Consider the following 17,819-nt stretch of genomic DNA (forward strand, 5'->3'; position numbering starts at 1 on the left):
GGTTACACGCGGGAGGGTCCAACCCTCGTGTGCTCGGGTACGTGGTGTCGCAACACACCAAACGCCTGCTGACGCAGACGCCCCTGCGGGGGCTCTGGCATCCTCGGGCCGGCATGTCGACCACGATTCTGCATACCTCGGCCATCGGCAGCGCGTGCTGCACGCATGGCATAAGTGTACGGGTCGAGAGCCCGGTCAGATAAGTCCCAACCGTTTCTCAGTTGTCCGTCACTGAAAGCAACCGCACCATCTCCACCGGAACGAGTGCGAAAAGTGTCCCCGTTCCACGCGCATCGCGGCTCAAGTGCCCTCGACGCGGGGGGTGGAGGTCGGTATGAGCGCGAGGCGAGTATGTCCGCCTGTATGAGCTTTGCCTCGAAGGCCAGCTCATCCAAATCCCTGAACTTGCTGCCTCTTAGCTACGCTGCGAAGGTGGGATGAGCTTGTCGCGTGACTCTCTCCACCTTATCGCAGTTCGGAGCTGAAGGGTCAGCGGTACGATAAAGTTCGTCCATCGCCCTTACGTACTCTAGCAAGGATTCGTCCGGATGGTGAGTACGCAGCTCCAACTCGCACCGCAGACGACGCTCGTAATCTGCGGGCAGGAATTCCTCGCGTAAGGTCGCTCGGAACTCGGCCAGCGTGCTAGACCGGTAGCTAGTAAGCCGGAACCAGCGGGCAGCGTGATCAGTCAACGACACTGGCACGACGCGCTCCAGTATCTCGCCATCGGACAGCGCTGGTAAGTCAGCACGCGATCGAGGTATTCGTTGACGCTAACTGAATCATGATACCCGCTGTAGGTGGGTAAGTCCACCCTCACTCTCGGTCTAGCAGCTGCGGCGGCAGCTGTCAGCAGAGTGTTCTGCACGGCACCTGTCAACCTCTCAATCAAGCGCATCGCATCGTGCAACAGTGCCTGCTGAGGCTCGCTCTGGCCAGTAATGCGTGGCACAGGAGCGGGACGCCTTCAGCAAGTGTGCTGCTGTGGCTCCATGCTCTCCGCAAACTCTGGCGAAGCGTTCGGCGTAATGTGCCTCACGCCTTCAAGGGTACGTCCTGCCGGAGAGAGCGCCTCATGTGTTGCGCTACCCTCTTCGAAGCTTATCACATTCCCAGGGCTAATGTTCGCCACAGGGTATGACTGAGCGGTAGCAGTTACCGCCGCTTCGAATTGTTGCCTGTTGGTAGCAACTGCGACAGCGTATATAACGGCTGTAAGTCAGCCCCGTATGCTGCCATAGTTCGTTTGTGTGGTGGCAGTCACTCACACAAACAGACTCAACCTGTCACACCTCTGGCCGCACGTTGGGCGCCAAATATAGGGGTATTACTCAGGTTCGCGCGTGCGCACCTGACCCTTCTCTGGATCGCACAGTGCCGGCGGAGCGGCAGTCGCTCACTAGCACTTTCGCAGCAGCCCTAACAGTCAGAGCTGTGACCCCTAACCCGCGGTTCGCAGTGAGTTGCGACCACGGCAGGTTCAGGCCAGTGGGGACAGGGTGAGTCTCGACCTAAGGTGTTTATTCACCTTAGAGTACAAATATACCAACTGACAACAACAGCAGCCACACATACAAATACAACACAAAACCACAGCGGCGGAGCATTCCGCACGTCTGGGGTGAAATAAACCGCACAGTGTGGGGACCACAAAAGAGGCTGATAAGAGTTCAGCTCACCCAGAGTGGATCCGCGCTCGGGCCCTGGGGCGGTCAGTCGCTTACAAAGGCCGAGCGTAGCAGGGGGATGGCGTGCGGCGGTCTCAGCGGTTGAATTGAGATGCGGCCTGTCGCAAGCTCCTCAGCCGAAAGACAACAGTGCATCGGGGGAATAGCGCTTCTCCCCGAGCGGCGGAGAGGGAGTCTCCCCGGTTCCAAGAAAGGGAAAGGAGGGAACGGGGTGCCTTGGGCTGCGGCGTCGCGGCCAGGCGCGAAGAGCAGCGGCAGCGGCGAACGTGCCCTCTCCCAGCCACTCTCCGCGAGCGAGCACGTGATTATCGCGTGATTACCGCGTGGCCGCTCCGGAGATATCGGGATGCGCGTGCGATCCCCACAACGTTCATCAGACATTTCCTGTCGCTGCCCCATGTTTTATGTGATAAATGTTTAAGTAGGTTGATTGTTTTTAGACATTTCTTTTTTAGGTATTTTAACTGTGGAATGAAGGTCAGTTTTGAATCTAATATGATTCCTAAAAATTTGTGTTGTGTGACAACTGGTATGTGCTGTCCATGTAGTTCTAGGCTGGGCTCTGCAAATAACCCTCTTTTTCGCGTGAAAAGTACACATGCGCTTTTAGCAGGATTCAGTTTAAAGCCATTTTAACGCGATAGCGTTAAGGAGCTCGTGCCGCAGAAAAGCCGGTGTCGTCGGGGTCGGTGTCGGCGTCGGCGTCCGCGGCGTTGGCCGTGAGCGATAAATCACTGCAGGCACTTCATAAATAGAAAGCAACTTCCAAGATGGGCTGGGTGGGAATCGAACCAGGGTCTCCGGAGTGTGAGACGGAGACGCTACCACTCAGCCACGAGTTCGACGCTTGAAAGCGGTACAAACGCGCTTCTAGTGAACGCGGTGTTGCCTTAAAAACGTGGCGTACAAAGTTATACTGCGGTGTATATCGGTAATTATGAGCATGTAACTTACAGAAGTCGCATTTACACGAGTAGCGAAGTAAGTTTCCGCTACATTTCTTCTGCGCTTACCGCACACGCAGAGCCATCTTGCGGCAAACACAGAAGACCCCCTCCTCTCAATGTACGGCGCTGCCCCGACAGGTGGCGCGCCATGCGCGCATTGAGGCTGTGCGCGGACCGGTGCCAGGCGCGCCGCGGCTCCGACTCCCTCTCCCCTGACGACGCTTCGCCGTGCTCCCACGCGGGTTGCAGAATCAAGCGCCGTTCCTTTCTTTAGATCACTATCTATCTATCTCTCTGCCCGTGCCGATCACGACGTTTGGCTGGCGTAGACCGTTTCCCCCTCCGAGACACCGAGTTCTTTGGTTCGTTCCGTTTGCTCAGGCGCACGTTTCGTTGCCGCGCCGAACGCTGCGTTGCTCGACGCTCTCCGTGTGATAGGTGGCCGCAAAGTCCGATTCGGGGCGCCTCGTAAGTGATCCCTGCGCCGTAGCGCATTGTCTTACACCCCTTGGCGGGTCGATGGGAACGCTGTCGCGTTCCACTCTTGAAGGCGAAGCTTAAGCGTCCTCCAATTTTTTCCTCTGCCCATATACACACTTTGTTCAAGCAAAGCTGGACATGTCGCTCAGATATAGAAAGGTTGCATGACTTGAAACCCAATTGCACGTCATCTACGTGCACCGAATAAAACATGCTCTGGGGTATATATAAGCGTAAGGAATTCATTTTGATTATAAAAAGGGTACAGCTTAATACCCCTCCTTGCAGCACCCCAGTTTGTTGTGTAAATGGCTTGGATAGAGCATTGCCCACCCAACTCGCAATGTACGGTTTGATAGGTAACTTTCAATCACATTAAGCATATTCCCTCGAATACCCATTTCTGAGAGGTCTCGCAATATCCCATAACTCCAAGTCGTGTCATATGCCTTTTCCATGTCTAGGAAAACAGAAAGAAAGAACTGCTTACGGATAAAGGCGTCGCGAATGCCTGCCTCAATGCGCACGAGCTCGCCAGTAGTCGACCTATCCTTTCTGAAGCCGCACTGATAAGGGTCGAGCATTTTATTCCATTCAAAGAAATGTAAAAGACGATGATTTATCATTTTCTCGAATAGTTTGCATAAGCAACTTGTCAGCGCTATTGGACGGTAACTTGAAACGTCGGATGGGTCCTTGCCTTGTTTCAAGACCGGCACTACTAAAGCTTCTTTCCATGAGGATGGGAGGTATCCAGCAGCCCAAACAGAGTTAAAAAGTGCCAGAAGTGTCATGTGTGTATCAGTATGAACACTCTAAAAACAAAGAGAGTTCCGGGCACTCTCTTTGAGGGAGTAGCGGCTTGTCCGATATTTCACGCTCTTTTCGAGAGTAGATCGACCCTCTTTGAGAGAGAGTAGGTCAACTCCTGTTGACAGAGTTTTGTTACTCCACCGCAAGGGATTGCTAGTACTCTTCCGCAGAGTGCTAATACTTTCACCGCAGGGGTAATGGCACTCCACCAGACCGAGTATTTCTACGCCCCCAAACAGACTGCTAGTACTCTTCCCAATACCCTCTTAGCGAAGTCCTGGCCACGCATGCAGGCAGGAAATCAGATCAAATTAGGGCCGTTGATATACCATTCCCTAGGCGGCTCCTCAGAGTCAGTGGCCCAATTCCAAGCGGCCTTCAGAATAGGCGTGAGCAAAGTTATGCAGAATTTTAAAGTCATTTTTTCTGGCTATTTGCTGCCTACCATGGGGCGTTACTGCTCGGAATCGGCCTATGCGTATGCGTCCCGAACGCCACTGCGGAGAAAAAGAAGTTAACATTTAATCCGCAATTATCTTCGCAAATTTCACAATCAGGAGTCACATAATCTAACGAGAACACAATGGTCAAGGAAATCACATACTTATGAAGAACCACATTACTCTATACATCACGTGGATTTGAACCCGCGTACACTCGCAGCTATACAACTCAAAGCACACATCCTAACCAGTAAACCACAGAGCCACCACGCCCAGTCGTGTTCTTTTAGAGGTTATATATATAACAAATGTATTTGAGGAATCGGCTGCGGTAGGTGGAGTTTCTCTGTAGTATGCTGTGCTGTTGTGTACTGGAATACGTTTGCGTTTGCATCATTTCTATTCCTTGCTACGACTAACGAAGGAATACAACGTAGACGACAACGTGAGAACTATTCACGGCTTGTCGTTACCCCAGGAAAATAACAAATGTGCCGTTCAGCTCACGATCGAGTGCTTTTCCAGTCCATACATTATATGTTCTCCGAAAATACGCGGATACAAAGTATCGTGCCAACCATCCACGTATGTCAATTTAATTCGCGCGTATACTGGTGAGCATTTCCGTTTATTTTTTCCGCCAGTTTCATTCGTATGTGGTCAACTGCGACGCCAGTACTAGGTATTTCGACGTGCCTCACGCTGCCGTGAAGGCGTTCTTTTCAAGTGCATTTGTTTAGAGTTTGGTTCAGTCAGCTGTGAGCTGTTGTCCTGCATTAGCAGCGGATCGTTAGCGTTTTAAAGAGCATGCATTCCAGCATTTGGAGACTGCTTATGCCGATAGCCGCGTCACATGCATTGGCACGCATGTTTAAATGACTAATGTGTCCACTTGTTACGCGTGCACTGCTCGTATCCTGTGGCAATGCTCGTTCTAAAAGCTTCGAAGACCATCTACACTCATACTTGTGTTCAATATATATGCGCAGGATGGACTTGCCGGCTAGTTGGTTGAGCATTTTAGAAGAAGAAACAGCGCAACACAAGGACGACGCAAAAATATGGACCACACCACGAAGCGTTGCTGTGGTTGATGCTTTTTTTCGTCCTGGTGTTTGCGCTGTTTCTTCTTCCACGATACACGCACACCACAGGTACGCGAAAGTTTAGGAGCATAGGGCGTTAACTTTGTTTTCCCCGTTTCCTCTCAGTGTCAACAGCACAATGCGTTGCCCAGAATTGTGCACGCTTACCCCCATATTCAGAAATGCATCATAACTTGAAGCCCATGCTTGACTTGATCTAAATGACGCAAGTCGTGAACGCACCAAAAGAAAGGCAGTGAGCGTCTGGGGGACGTTCGCACCAGGCGTCGTTTATATAAAGTCAAGCATGAGCTTTGTATTAAGATACATTTCTGAATACGGGAGTTAGTCATCTACTTCTCACAGAAAATGTCGAAGAAACGCCCACCAAAACCAGGCACATTCGTAAACTTAGCTAAGCAATACGAAGCTCCATAGAATAAGAGTGGTATTAAAAGCTTTCAGTATTTTTCTTTACTCCAATATGCTTGCGCTCTCGTGGCTTCAATGTACAGAGATAGTGCAGCGTTAGCTAAAAAGCATGAATTTCCGAACTCCATGCCAAAATAAGCTTGTAAAATTATTTAGGTGCTCGAATCCAGAGTTTGTAGCGATCCTTGAAACCCCTTTATTTCTAAAATGTCATTTTCACGGCATTGAAAACCCTGGAATTTTTAGAAGTACTGGAAAGTCCTTAAATTTGTACACTTGGCTAGACTTAGTAGACATTGCCAAGCGTTTTTTCCCTTCTGTGACACTCTTCGCATGCCACAGAGAATTGTCTGTGGAGGTAATAGAAGGAAAGCGACATCCTTAAAGTTGAAATTACAAAGGAACTGCAGATACCAGTTTTAGGCGCATGGAACCGGCGACAAATGTACTTGGAGGAGCAGACGCAGGAAGCTCCACAGTTGAGGCATTCAAAGAAAAGCCGTGATGAGTAAATCGAGAGCTACAGACACAATAAAAGGAAATTACAAATGACTATTGCTTATTTGATGGTGAAAAGCTGAGGCAACAGATGACATCACATACACTGTCAAACCAAACAGTATTCAAAAACTGCAAATGTTGCAGGTCCAAGTAGTTAATTGTGCTATTGCACAAACACGTTGAGCGCTTTCTTGAAATGCTTCCTTGTGTGCGTTTAGCGATGGGCGGTGAAAGGCAAATTAGCAGTCTTTCAAATGTTTGAAATGAGTGAAATGCGATTTGTTTTAGTTTCTTTTGTTTGCATTAAAGTTAACGATGTTGTTGAACAAGTTATTGCCTGTCCAAACTACTAAAAAAATCGCAGGAGGTCCTTGAAGTTACTGTGTCGGGGCCTCGAAAGTTCTTGAAAACCATTGAATTTTTTTCTTCAATATTGCTACGAACCCACTAGAACTGTCATGGCGTAAAAACCTTGGCTCAACAGGGGCTTATACGAAGAGCACAGGAAGACTAGAAATTCAGTAGTAGGCATGGAAGGCCCTGAAAAAAATGTGCCACATCTCCTCGTCTGCCTTATGTTTCTGCATTGACTGTCACATTTTGAATACAAGTGCATTTCCTGTTCTACTCCAATGAACGCAACATTACCAACTCCAGTGTGGGGCAGTCCTTCAGCCAGTGCAGAACCCTTTCTGTACATCCCTGTCAGCTCTGTCATTTTTCCAGCATTGTGGTACAAGATTTGTTAAACTGGTTTCGCAGAATATGAGCAGTATACTCTTAAATTAGCTGTTTATTTGTATGCACAAGTTCAGGTCCTCAGTTTGGTTGCATGACAAATTGCCATACCTCAATAGATACAAGAAACAATTTTATTAGAGTTTAATAAAATCCAAACAGTAATAATCACAACAATATAATGACATACATTTCTTTTGGTACGTATACAGCCCATGTCTTGTCACTGTATAAATTCAACTATACATCGCAAGTACTGTGTCCTGACCACTATTATTCACATGTGTAAAACCATCACAGCAATTCTTCAACAAATATCACAGTGATTAGTGACATATACTTTGTAACTGCTTTACATGAGCATAATGTATACAAATTGTCCCTGTGTACCTACACATGACTAGTGCCACCCGAGTACTATTACTCACAGGTGTAAAACCAACAAAGCAGTTCTTTAAAGAATATCACAATGCTTAGTGACATACATTTCGTAACTAGCTTATATAAGCTTTATACAAACATGAGGACATACACAAAGCTATCGGTGCACCTACATAGAAGTGCGGCCATCTGAACACTATTATTTGCAAGTGTAAGCTCAACAGAACAGTTCGTTATAGTGGCGCACATTTTTTAACTGCCTTATACAAGCTTCATGCAAGCACAAGAGTGCGGAAAAAAGTAAATTAAAAACTTGCTCTATGAATACACAAACAGATCAACACAAATGGTAAACACCGCTTTGAAGACACGTGACCGTGACAAAGCGCAGTGCTATGCCGGTTGAAACTGCCATCCACAAAATTATTGAGCAATGCTTAAACCACACGCAATAAACTGCTGAAAGACTGTGCCTCTAACGTACCTACTTTAATTCAAATTCCTTGAATATAGGGCTCTCTTGCGGATAAGGCATCTGATCCAACTGACCTGATTTTACACCTGCTAAATGCATACAGTGCACTCAGATATAACTGGTAATAATAATTATAAAAGGCATTTACAAAACTTGATATTATGATGAAGATGCATGACTAGAAAGGTTCTGTCCCCCTCGTACTTGTTAAAAAGGTGCAAGTACGACACATGTTCTTTTTTTCCGCAATTTTTGCATTAATGGACACCCGGGAACCTCGAACCCACAAAAGAAGAAGATACCCACAAAAGAAGAAGTTAATGGTGTTATGAATAATTTTTTGTGAAAGCTTCTTACAGACAAGTTGCAGTCTCGTTTCTGGAGGTTGAGCTGTATCATGCAAAATAACATGGAAAGTGGTCACATGGGAGCATGACACTATGCCATAATGTTCGTTTCAGTTTAATCTCTTGCCCTACAAGTCACTGCTCACTGTGACCAGTGATGGAACAGCAGTGTCTGTGTGATTTTCATCACACTTCTGTCCTATGCCATCCTTACCAGAGTTGGCAGCACATAGAAGCCCAAATTTCGATAGTGTTGCTTTCTCAGGTGGTTGTTTTTGATTTGCTTAATTTCAGTTGGCACTTCAGCTGCACCAAACTTCTTTTTTACCTCTTCAACAACAACATCAACAACAATCTTATGACACCTGTGTTGTCCTTCTAGTTGCCTACAAAGACCAGTTAATCTAGCAAGAACACTGACAGTCTCTACTATCTTCTAATGGGGAAGAGGTGTGTCCCACCATGTGTTCCACATTGTTGTCGCTATGTGGGCTGGCTGGGGAGGCAACAACTGTAGTATGTTTGCATATATTAAAGTGATGCTTGTACTGTGTTATAACACCTAACTTAGTCTTGCACTTGCTGGCTCACAGTCGTGGTGAAAAGCTTTTGTATGTTGAGCAAATGAGTTGTATGCACTACAAAAAAGTCACAGTGATAGCACACATGTTGCTCTACCAGGCCTGGTGTGGTTCCTTCTGACACTGCTGCTGATGCTGACACACTGATGCTTGCCTCGTACACTGTTGTAGCTGCAGTAGACATGGCCGTCTCTGTATCTATTGCTGCCATGCCACCTGTCATGGTAACTTCAGGTGGTATCGGGCTCACTTCTGCAACAGAGATGTCGTTTGCCCCTTGAGGGCTCTCGTCATCAGGGCCAATAATTTCTTAGGCATTGTCTCCTGCATCGAAGAACCAATAAGAACAGCCTGAATTATTAAACATAGCTCTAAAAAGTACGGATATCAAAACTTAACCACAAGCTTTGCACATCAGTGACCAGGCTTAATGAATAATACTCGCAGGAGGAGTTACACAATTGTGTGTGCACATTACAGTTAAGCCTCATTAGAAGAGATACTCAAGAGGCACGGGAAACATGTCTCTCGAAACGAAAAATTTTAAAACACTGAGGAGCCAGACTAGATCACTTTATTATGCATCATCACTAAAGTATGTTCAGATATATCTGAAGGAATAATTGCTCAGGGTGGCTTAAAGGGCCCCTAAACCACTTCTTGACAGTTTTTGAACATTTCAAGTAAACACGCGCATCAAAATCAGAATGCCGTCACAATTGACGATGCCAAACGCCACAGTGCGTAGCACTGTGGGAGCACCACAATATGAAGAAAATGACCCCGTGCGACTCTCTGGACCTATCCTGCACCCCCCAGTTTGTCCTGACATCACCAGGCTGTCTCTGATGATGTCACCAGTTTCCGGTGCTGTCGATTGGTCGAACGAAAGTGTACGACTGCCGGCAAGGCCTGCAAGGAAATACACACTCCTCCTACCTGGTCGCGTTGCTCGCGATGCCATTGTGGGCAGCCAATGGGGGCAAAGAACAGAAACGCCAACAGAAGGGTCTCCCTATGAGGCTCTTCAACACGAGCCACCATACAGTTCCATTGTATTGGCGAGGTCATTAGCGCCACCCTTCGCAGGACGGGCCAGCACAGCAGCAGCAGAGCTCGTTGGTGATGGCCTGTCCCGTAACATTTGGAGGTGTACTAGGCGAGGAAAAGACGATACTGTCCAGATGGCGTGTGCCAGATGAAAGAGTGAAATGAGCGGGGACTACTTTTCGATAAGCAAACACATGTAGCTCCACTATTACTGCACCGTTTCGAAAAATTCTCGTGGCTACTGTAGAGGTCGCCACATTTCAGCCCCATTTGTTAGGCTGCCACCAGAGTGTGGCGCCCCCTGTGATCTGCGTGTGTCTATATATGTTCGGGCCCAATAAAGAAGGGGCATTCCCTTTTCATCCAAGCAAGTGGTCGCACGTTTCGGTCCGTCCCTGCGTGCTCGTGCCCCGCGCGGCACCAACCACGCGACATGGTGTCAGAAGCGGCCGGATAACGCCCCCTTGCCTTAGCCCTCACCTCATAGGAAGGCACCAAGATGTCCCTCGAGACCGGCGAGCCACCAAAACTGTACGGCGTCAACTTCCAGCCGCCGGCACCGTTCGACTTCGCGAACCCGCCAACGTGGGCGACATGGCTCAACCGCTACGAAGACTACGCAGTGGTTTCAGGACTGACGAAAGCGTCGGAAGACATGCAGGTAAGCTCGCTACTGTACTGCATGGGCCCGGAGGCCCGCCCGCTTCTCGAGACTTTCTCGTTCGACGCCCAGTCGCTCGCTTCATACCAAGCCGTTGCCACCCGCTTCACTGAGCACTTCGTGCACCCGGCAAACGAGCTTTACGAATCGTCACGGTTCCACAGACGCGTTCAGCTGCCCGACGAAAGCGTCGACACGTACTACGCAGAACTGCGCAGGGTGGTCAAGCGCTGTAACTATCCGTCTGCTGCTGTCGAGGAAAGGCTCGTACGCGACCGGTTCGTCGTCGGCCTCCGCGACTCCCGTCTCTCGGACCAGCTGTGCCGGAACGCGAAGTTGACACTACAGGACGCCTGGACACAAGCCCGTCAATCCGAAGACGCCGACAGGTAAAAGGCGTTGCCCCAGAACCGCACCGAGCACTCCCGCGAGCTCAACCTCGACGCCGCAAAAGCTAGCAAGTTCCCCTCTCGCCGCCGCTCCGCCGCTAAGCCTCGTTCGCCGCAGTCGCTAGCAGAGCGCTCACGCGAGCCGTCCACATGTGAATTCTGCGGCCGCGCGCCTCATCGACGTTCAGACTGCCCGGCCCGTCGCTCCACCTGCAACTTCTGCAAAAAGAAAGGCCACTTTGCCGAAGTATGCCGCTCGCGGAAGTTCAAGCAGTACAAGCTCAGCTCCGTTCACCTGCACGCCGTCGCGACGCCCGCCTCGGCAAAGTTCGTCGACGTCACCGTTGACGACTACACAGCGCAGTTCAAGGTCGACTCCGGAGCCGAAGTATCTGCTGTTCCCAGCGACTTTCCTACCTTGCCTGCCACACTCGACCAAGTCGACACTCTGCTCACTGGCCCGGGAGGACAGCCACTGCGCGTGCTGGGCTCGTATATGGCACGACTTCAGTGGCAAGGGAAAACAAGCTGTCAGCGCCTCTACGTGATCCAGTCTCTCACTGTGCCTCTTCTGGGACTGCCAGCGCTCCAAGCTCTCCAAGTAGTTCGGTTTCTTGACCAACTCAAAACTTCAAAAGCGACGCTGCACGCCGAGCTCTTCAATGGATTGGGAACCCTCAAGGACGAATACAACATCCGGTTGAAACCCGATGCCGTACCTTTCTCGCTAAGCGTACCTCGCAGGATCCCCATTCCGCTGCTCGAGATTGTCCGCCGCGAGCTGGACAAATTGGAAAGCGCAGGCGTGATCCGTAGGGTCGACGAGCCAACACCATGGTGCTCGGGTCTCGTCGTCGTCCGGAAAGGCGATGGTTCCTACCGCCTCTGCGTCGACTTAACACAACTCAACAAGGTCGTCCTTCGTGAAAGACATATTCTGCCAACTGTCGAGCAAGTCCTTGGCCTCCTCGGCGATGCAACAGTTTTTTCGAAGCGGGACGCGACCGCAAGCTTCCACCAGGTGAAGCTCGCTGAAGACTCCCAAGAGCTTACGACATTTATCACCCCATATCGCCGATACTGCTTCTGCCGGCTCCCCTTTGGCATCAGCTCCGCACCCGAGTACTTCCAAAAGCAGATGGCAAGAATCCTGGAGGGCCAAGAAGGAGTCGCCAATATGATAGACGATATTTTGGTTTTTGGACGCACCCGCCAGGAACATGACGCCAGACTGAGCCAGGTGCTATTTCGCCTTGCAAAAGCAGGTATCACATTGAACCAGGACAAGTGTCGTTTTGGGGTACCCAAGGTCTCCTTCCTCGGAGTTGTCGTCTCGGCACAGGGCATCAGGCCAGATCCGGGCAAGGTCGAAGCAGTCAAAGCCATGGAAGCCCCAACGGACGTCGCTGGCGTTAGAAGACTGCTCGGAATGGTGAACCATCTTGCCAGGTTCTTGCCACACATCTCGGACGTCACGGCTCCCATCAGAGCCTTACTGAACAAGTCTGCGAGTTGGGTGTGGCAGCACGAGCAAAAGGCAGCGTTCGAGAAAATCAAGGAACTCTTGACGTCAGACAGGTGCATGGCCAAGTACCACCCGTCGTACGCCACTACGTTGTCTGCAGACGCAAGCTCATTCGGACTCGGCGCAGTTGTGCTACAGACGCAACCCTCAGGAGAGCGCCGCCCAGTCGCATTCGCTTCGAGGTCAATGACCGATACCGAGCAGCGTTACAGCCAGACTGAAAAAGAAGCTTTGGCAACGACGTGGGCTATCCAAAGGTTCGACGAGTTCGTCCGTGGCATCCCCTTCGACGTCGAGACTGACCACCTGCCATTCGTTTCGCTTCTGGGCAAGATGGAACTGGACGTGTTGCCGCCTCGTATTCAGAGACTACGGCTGAAGACCATGCAATACCAGTTCCGTATGCTGCACGTGCCAGGAAAGCTGCTAGCCACAGCTGATACGTTGTCGCGCATCACCTACAAGCCACCCACTCCTCTAGACACTATCGAACTTTTTGCAGCACAGGTAGTTGGCTGCACGTCGGAAGTCTTGCCACTCAGCCCTTAAGACGTGCGACAGGCACAAGAGTCCGATGGCGAGTGCAAAGCCCTCGCTTCCTACTGCCAGAATGGTTGGCCTAAAAAGACCACGATACCACTGCACCTTACAAAGTACGCCTCGGTGGCAGACGAGCTCTCTGTCTGCGACGGTGTTCTGTTGAAGGGCGCCCGGTTAGTCATCCCATCGTCCCTTCGGCCAGCGGTCTTGACGCTGTTGCATGAAGGTCATCAGGGCATCAACAGGACCAAAGCCCTAGCTCGGGAGTCAGTTTGGTGGCCCGGTATCTCGACAGACATCGCCTCTCTCGTTGCCAACTGTGAACAGTGCGCTTCCACCCGCGTGAACTTTGCCGAGCCCCTGCTCTCCACAGCCCTACCTGCACATCCCTGGGAATTCCTTGGAATAGACTTGTTCCACCTCAACGGCCAGACGTTCATCCTGGTGGTGGACTATTACTCAAGGTTCCCTGAGGTGGTGACCCTGAGGAGCACGACAGCTCAGGCAGTCATTGACGCTCTCAAATCCATCTTTGCCCGCCATGGAATCCCGCAAGAAGTCAGGTCCGACAACGGCCCACCGTTCTCGTCGCAAGAGTTCGCGGCGTTTGCAGCGTCATACGGCTTTAACCACAGGACCAGCAGTCCACACTACGCTCAATCGAACGGCGAGGCGGAGAGGATGGTGCGGACTTTCAAGGACCTGTTTCGCAAGTCAAAGGATCCTTATCTGGCTCTGCTCAGCTATAGGGACACTCCAGGAGTCAACGGCTTTAGTCCAGCCCAGCTGTTCATGGGACGTCAACTGAGAACCAGAGTCCCAAAGCAAGGCTCCCAGCTATGTCCCAACTGGCCCCCAATGAAAGAAGTCGTCGCCAAGGATGCGTCTTACAAGCAGAAGCAGGTCGACAATTACAACAGGCATCATGGAGCTCGAGACTTGCCGCCACTCCAAACAGGTCAGCGCGTCTGGGTGCGACCCGATCAAGTGCAGGCTACGGTCCTCAGTCCGGGGCAAAGACCAAGAAGCTACGTGGTCAAAACGGAGCGAGGTGGCACCCTACAGCGCAACCGGCGTCACCTAGTGCCTTTTGGGACTACTGCCTCCGGAGATGAACCACCACCACTGCAGCAAGTTCGCTGTCAGGAGCCTCGGCCTGCCAACATCGTGGAATCAACGGTCCCCCTCGGACAGTCCGTGCAACAGTCCCCTGCAGCCAGGGACCGCAGTGACGGTGTGACTCGAACACGTTACGGTCGGCCTATCGTACCGCCACGCCGTTTGAACTTGTGAAACTTTTGAGGTGTCTGGCTTCCTCAATCTCTCCCGTCTAACTTCCAATGCTTCAAGGGGGGAGATGTAGAGGTCGCCACATTTCAGCCCCATTTGTTAGGCTGCCACCAGAGTGTGGCGCCCCCTGTGATCTGTGTGTCTATATATGTTCGGGCCCAATAAAGAAGGGGCATTCCCTTTTCGTCCAAGCAAGTGGTCGCACGTTTCGGTCCGTCCCTGCGTGCTCGTGCCCCGCGCGGCACCAACCACGCGACAGCTACGTGTTCGTTGCCTTAACATGTACACCTACAACACCGCAATTAAATTTCAACCTCGGTGGTTTAGGGGCCCTTTAAAGAAGACATTCACAGCTTTTTAGTGACTGTAGATTGTGTTAGCTTCCTTCCTAACTTCTGGAAGTTAAACACTTCACTTTGCAAGCCTTGTTGCTCGCAGTACCTTTGAGGTGCTCTTAGGCGTTCGTCAGCTTCAACTGCGGACACTTTCTGCCCTGCACTGTCCTCGTTGCCCTCCTTTTCTAGTTCATGCTTAAAGAGACGTGCGCAATTGACTTGTGTTAGGGTTGCGTGATCTTTACGCCCTTCGGAGCACACAAGGTGCATGAAGTGAATGTGTCTGGGTTGGATCCCTTCGAAGTAGTGAATACTTAAAAAGTCGTTAGTAACAAAGGTGTCTCTTTGTGTACAGTGTTGTTAACGTGGCAAACATCAGAAAACCAACCAAACCATTTTCAGATGTCTCTTACAACCAAGCGTATCTTGTAATGAGATTCTACTGTACTGAATATTTTTCATCTATGGATCATCTGCATGTACATATAGTCACAAAGACATGTTGTGTGGGATGGCGAATCAGGAAAAAGCTCGTACTCTTACTTTTTGTCCCTAACGTAAGCAGCTGATAACAATATGATAAAAAGCAGGTAATGAGGCTAGCATGGAACATAATCCTTCAGCTCTAAACAGTTTTTTGGGCTCACATCATTCCCTCATATGACATAAGGAAACTTGATTGCAGTAATGGCTGCATGTGATCTTAGTTGATTCAAAACAAACAATATGTAAGGATGCCCTGTATGTAATTTTATCAGAGTGCTTTATACATGTCCTGCTGGCGATCCTGGCTGCACGAAGTTTCTCATGCTTTTTGGCATGATTCCTTTCTTTTCCACTCCTCTTTTTTCTGGTTTTTCTCCCCTTTCCCTTCCCCCTTGCGTAAAATAGCACACCTGAAGTATCAAATCTGTTGAATTATTGTGTGCATCAAACCTGTTAACATGCGGGATTCTCTGTGGTCTGTGTTCTATTTTTGCGCTGTACAAGTTAAGTCAAGATGAAAGAGGGAATGTCCCTGGGTTTAGTTTAATTGTATATATATATATATATATATATATATATATATATATATATATATATATATATATATATATATATATATATATATTATATATATATATATTATATATATATCATGTTTTGAAATATATGTACATTCCGGAGTGCCTGCATGCTCTTCTCCCCTGCTCCAGTGACGAAAAGGAGAGCCTTTTTATGTACCATAGTAAAACAATCACAGTTTTTCGCTGTGCCCATTACATCACTTATCATATGGATCTGTCACAATACAGAGTAGCAGTGGTCCATAATACTAGCCCATCCCAACATAACTATAAGTTAGCCCATACCGACATGCTGTGAAACAGCTGTTGCAAAGCCACTGGTGCTGGCAATTTCCGCAGCACTGCAGTGGTACAGCCGAGTGCTACCTGTATAGTGACAAATGCATAAGCATGTTAGCAACTCAGTAGTTGCTGATGGTTTCATAAGCTTTACACTACACAATAAAGTAATCTAGACAACTTTGTTGGAACAAATACACATAATTAGGACACCATTTAAACATTAACACGATTAAATGCCCCCAATCTCTTACTCACTAAGGGATAATACTACTGAAACATCGGTGGAGAGCTCAGATTAACACAGCCCATAAAGGACAAGCTTTCTTTGAGGAAAACAGCTACAACAGCGGTTAGTTTTCTTGATCATTTTATGTGCTAGCTATGATTTAAATGTCATGCAGTACTATAAAATATGAAGTGCCGCATTTCTAGCAGCAGAAAGTGTCGTCAGCCTCATGGTACAACTGATTTTTGCACTGTTTGTGTCAGTGAGCCGACACATACAAAGAAAACCGAATTCACACATACATATACGGTGCCAAGTGCACTCCTCCTTCTGAAAACGCAGCCACCAGTTCCTATGCTGCTGAAAGGAAAGGTTATATAGAGTGCGAGACTGCATGGAACTACCACTTATGACTGTAAGTGTATGATCTGCTGATAGGAGAGGTAGTCACATGCTATTTCTAGTCTCTTTTAGAAGCATTACTAAAGGATGAATTAAAATCTATTCATAAGTCACGAATTTCACGCATCCACAGTTTGGTTAAATACCTTGTGAGAAAAAGACATGTTTACATAGAATAGCAACATTTTTTCCTGCTGCAGAACTTTCCTTCGAATTAATGAAATAACTTTACAGCGTCATAATATATTGTGTTTCTCGCAACTACTTGCCAGCAGTGGCGAGTTACAGTGTTTATATATCTGACTCATTGGGTGACAATACTGCCAAGCACAAATGCTTCACGAACACGAGAACACGTCCCTCGTAGAGAATAACAACCATATATGCCTCTGAGACATGATCGAACTATTGTGGTCAAAATGTACATTAGAACGACACCACCATCTCACTAAAAAAAGCCTCAGTACAGGGCAGCAGCCAACTGCATAATGTGAAATTGCAACTGATGTCCACTTACTGGTGGCCTGTGTTTGAGTCACTTCGGCAGTTGACTGGGTGCTGAGAAATGCACGTCCTGGGTTGTCCCTACAAAACATACAGGGTTATGTCAAATGTTGAAAATATATATACATCGGCATTTCATAAGTTGCAAAACAAATGAGTAAACTAATAAACAACTGTAATGTAAACAGAGTACACATGATAAGATAGGCTGTCAACTGGTAATGCATTATGCGAAAAACCTAATGCATAGGAAAGACTATATGTATACACACGAAGCTGACACACAATTTAATTCGCTCTAGGTTTTTCCGTGCAGTATATTCAAATTATTATGTCTCGTGGTTAGAGCAAAATTAGTGTAAATTACGCACTAAATTATGTACCCTGGAAAACTTTTCTTCAATATGCACCTGTGCGCGCTTCGAATGAGTAGCGTTGTAAAATTTACGTACATGGCGTTTGACATAGTTGCTGAACACGGATTTCCTTTGTCCTGTGCCGTGTACAGTGACCTACATATATCTGCCCCACCCCTCTTTGTACTAGCCATACTGCGTGCCACTGCACCTATACGCACGTCAATAAACCACACGACACACAAATAAAAAAAGCACCAATCACCCCCCCCCCCCAT

The 17,819-nt window shown here is 48.7% G+C and overlaps 1 protein-coding gene across 1 annotated transcript; it reads left to right on the forward strand.

The window, feature by feature from the left end:
• The first annotated feature begins 10,463 nt into the window (after nucleotides 1–10,463).
• Nucleotides 10,464–11,037, forward strand: LOC142584555 (uncharacterized). Its single transcript, XM_075694659.1, has one exon. It carries the CDS (start codon nucleotides 10,464–10,466, stop codon nucleotides 11,016–11,018), a length of 555 nt encoding a protein of 184 aa, XP_075550774.1. The 3' UTR covers nucleotides 11,019–11,037.
• Nucleotides 11,038–17,819: the final 6,782 nt, after the last annotated feature.

The sequence above is a fragment of the Dermacentor variabilis genome, chromosome 6, assembly GCF_050947875.1.
Source record: "Dermacentor variabilis isolate Ectoservices chromosome 6, ASM5094787v1, whole genome shotgun sequence".
Lineage (NCBI taxonomy): Eukaryota > Metazoa > Arthropoda > Arachnida > Ixodida > Ixodidae > Dermacentor > Dermacentor variabilis.

Excerpts from the sequence above, each read along its gene's own strand:
- LOC142584555 (XM_075694659.1), top strand. The coding sequence starts at position 10,464 with ATGTCCCTCGAGACCGGCGAGCCACCAAAACTGTACGGCGTCAACTTC.